We start from the raw sequence: 1,796 nt of genomic DNA on the forward strand, positions 1-1,796 counted from the left end.
ATACTTGACAAGGAAATACTCGGATTTGAGAGGAAGCTAGAAAGCATATGAAAATTTGGGTCAGTGGATTAAAGAAGGAGAACATGTGAAAGGAGAAAAAATGTAATCAAAGATATACAAATAAATAGGCCCTTCTAGTACCAAAAGGGGCCAAAAAAGCTAAAAAATAGGTTAAGGGCAAATGAGAAAAATCTGAATGTCAAGGCAAGAAAAGTGGTCTTTATTCCTGGAACCAGGCCTAGCCACTGGGATGAGAATTTGGAAAAGTTTATTTCCTGGCTTTCTACTGGTTCTCAATGGAGTTCAATAGCATATTCCTCAGGGGTAAAATGGGATAAATTTCTGTTCATAAAATACACCAAAAATTGCTGTAAGAACAAGTAAAATTTTTGGAAACACTCTACATACAAATAAAAACTATTAAAGTTTAATGTGCTGTTTAGGAAGTAAGTAACTTGATATTTTGAATAAGAAGAATGACAAGAAGAGAAAAGTTTTAGTACATTCACTGTGGATATGTCATATATGGTTTTGGACACATGATTGTAAGGATTTCTGAATTTTGGAGCATGAAGTGAAAAGTCAATAAGACTAATGTGTAAGTGAGCCAGCAATGTTATTTATCAAGTAAATCCCTATGAAACAGGAATAGAATTCTTTAAAGAACATGAATACTGAACGAGGAAGGATAAAAACTCTTCCTGATATACAGCGAGGGCAACCTTGAGAGGTCTGAGCACAAGGTCAGACTAAGCAGTGGGGGAGGGATGTATAAGAAGACATGATTATCCCCTAAAAAATGGGAATAATCATAAGTGATATCACTCCTTTTTCTATCTTATTCCAAGGAAACCCCCTCCACAAATGGCCTGGAGGAACCACAGCACCATCACGGAGTTCATTCTCATTGGGCTGTCCGACGACCCCTACGTCGAAGCTCTGCTCTTTGTTCTCTTCCTGGGGACCTACCTCCTGACTGTGATGGGGAACCTGATGCTGCTGCTGGTGATCAGGGCTGATTCCCGCCTCCACACTCCCATGTACTTCTTCCTGAGTAACCTGTCCTTCATGGACCTCTGCTTCTCTTCTGTCACTGTGCCCAAACTACTGAAGGACCTTCTGTCTCAGAAGAAAACCATCTCAGTGGAGGGCTGCCTCACCCAGGTGTTCTTTGTGTTTTTCTCTTCAGGAACTGAAGCTTGTCTGCTCTCAGTGATGGCCTATGACCGCTATGCTGCCATCTGCCACCCACTGCTCTATGGCCAGGTGATGAGCACCCAGTTCTGTGTGAAGCTCGTGTTGATCTCATGGGGTCTGGCCTGTCTCAATGCATTTGTCATTGTGCTCTTGGCTATTAACCTGGACTTCTGTGAGGCCCAAACCATACACCACTACACCTGTGAGCTGCCTGCCCTTTTCCCTCTGTCTTGTTCGGATATCTCCATCACTACCGATATCCTGCTGTCCTCCAGTTTGTTGCATGGGCTTGGGACCTTCCTCCCAATCTTCTTCTCCTATGCTCGCATCATCTCCACCATCCTGAGCATCAGCTCCACCTCAGGCAGAAGCAAGACCTTCTCCACCTGCTCCTCCCACCTCATTGCAGTGAGGTGCATTGCTTGTTCTTTGGCTCAGGTTTTCTTTGTTATCTCATGCCTCCCTCAGGTTCCTCCCTGGATTTTCTCATCTCCTTGCAGTACAGTGCAGTCACACCCTTGCTGAATCCCCTCATCTACAGCCTAAAGAATAAAGAGGTGAAGGCGGCTGTGAGAAGGACACTGGGGAAATATCTCTAA

General features: G+C 43.8%; 1 protein-coding gene across 1 annotated transcript; it reads left to right on the forward strand.

Annotated features, from left to right (window-relative positions):
• Positions 1–864: 864 nt before the first annotated feature.
• On the forward strand, positions 865–1,796 carry LOC121480358 (olfactory receptor 8S1-like). The gene is given in 2 exon segments (XM_041736851.1): positions 865–1,608; positions 1,611–1,796. Coding segments are annotated over 2 exon segments (930 nt in total).

Source organism: Vulpes lagopus, chromosome 21, assembly GCF_018345385.1.
Source record: "Vulpes lagopus strain Blue_001 chromosome 21, ASM1834538v1, whole genome shotgun sequence".
NCBI lineage: Eukaryota > Metazoa > Chordata > Mammalia > Carnivora > Canidae > Vulpes > Vulpes lagopus.